Source organism: Eschscholzia californica, unplaced genomic scaffold (genome assembly GCF_041429995.1).
Source record: "Eschscholzia californica isolate CP2 unplaced genomic scaffold, dmEscCali1.0.p SCAF_4, whole genome shotgun sequence".
NCBI classification, from domain to species: Eukaryota; Viridiplantae; Streptophyta; class Magnoliopsida; order Ranunculales; family Papaveraceae; genus Eschscholzia; species Eschscholzia californica.
Genome location: NW_028238461.1, coordinates 18541991 through 18543331, shown reverse-complemented (window position 1 = coordinate 18543331; position 1341 = coordinate 18541991). Strand labels below are relative to the sequence as shown.

The 1341-nt window shown below is 38.7% G+C and overlaps 1 protein-coding gene across 1 annotated transcript; it reads right to left on the bottom strand.

Moving 5' to 3' along the window:
* LOC147543396 (uncharacterized) lies at positions 1-926 on the bottom strand. Its single transcript, XM_086635428.1, has one exon. The coding sequence runs from the start codon at positions 727-729 to the stop codon at positions 1-3; it is 729 nt and encodes a 242-aa protein (XP_086491554.1). The 5' UTR covers positions 730-926.
* Between the last annotated feature and the right edge of the window lie 415 nt (positions 927-1341).

Genomic DNA, 1341 nt, shown 5'->3' with positions numbered 1-1341 from the left:
TCATTTTGAGTAACAGTTTCCTTCGGCTATATCTCCGTCACTCTTAACGGGTGTGTCCCAATCTTGGACTTTCTCCGCTAAGAGGTCGAGATACTCCCAAGCCTCATTAGGACTTTTACTCATAAACTCTCCGTTGCACATCACTTCCACGAAGTGTTTCATTTTGGAGGTCAAGCCATCGTAAAAGAACCCGATGACCCTCCATATTTCATAGTTATGATGTGGACATGCGAGAAGGAGGTCTTTAAATCTCTCCCAACACCCAAAGAAGGTCTCCTCTTTGTGTTGCTCAAAATTCATAATTTCTCTTCTTAAGGTGTTGGTTCGATGGATTGGGAAAAACTTTTTCAAAAACACCCTAGTCATCTCATCCCAACTTCTTATAGTCCTAGGCCTTAGAGAATGAAACCATATCTTCGACTTTTCTTTTAATGAAAACGGAAATAATTTGAGCTTAGCGATTCCCTCAAGTTCTCCATTGATTGGGAGTATCGAGCAAATCTCATCGAACTCTCTCAAATGAAAATATGGATCTTCATTCTCTAGGCCTCGAAATATAGGAAGTAATGGAATAATCTCAGGGTCTATGTCTAAATTACACTCATTACTCGGAAATATGATGCATGAAGGTATGCTAGCCATATTAGGTTCAAGGTAGTCTCTAAGACTTCTAAGTGGTCGATGAACCTCATACCCATCATTCCAACTATCATTCCCATAAACATCCATTGAAGCACAATTAAAGCAAAATGCAAGCAATCACAAGTGTTCAATTCAACTACTACTATCAATAATAGACAAGATGCAAATGCACTTAAGCCGCTCAAATAGGCAAAGGTTAGGGAACGATACTAGAGGTGGCGTTTGTTACCACAATTTGATCCTCTTCCCTTTTCTTGTCTCTTTATTTTTATCCCCAATCTTGTTTGCTTTCGTCCTTTAAAGCTCCTTGGATGAGTACCTTCGAGAAAACAAAAAAGAATAAAAATAAACTAGGAAAAATGAACAAAGAAAGCGTCTAAGTAAATAAGTAACACTAAACTAATGAACAAAAACGACAAACGATCTCCAAACTACTAAACCTATCCCCGGCAGCGGCGCCAAAAACTTGATGCACCCGAAAAGGTTGCACACCCAAGCGGAGGTATCAAGTAGTAACCGGCAAAGTCAGGATCGATCCAAGGATAGGAAGGTAGTTTGGATATCGAAGGGTCTTATTCGTCGGTTTAAGTGTTACTAGCTAACTTAGACTAAGACGAAAAGGGAACAAAGGTAAATGAGGAGTTTTATAATCGAATAACTAACAAAAGAAGAAAACAAGTAAAACAAACTAAATTATCA

What these genes read in the sequence shown, in the direction of transcription:
- LOC147543396 (XM_086635428.1), bottom strand. Translation starts at nt 729, where the DNA reads ATGGATGTTTATGGGAATGATAGTTGGAATGATGGGTATGAGGTTCAT.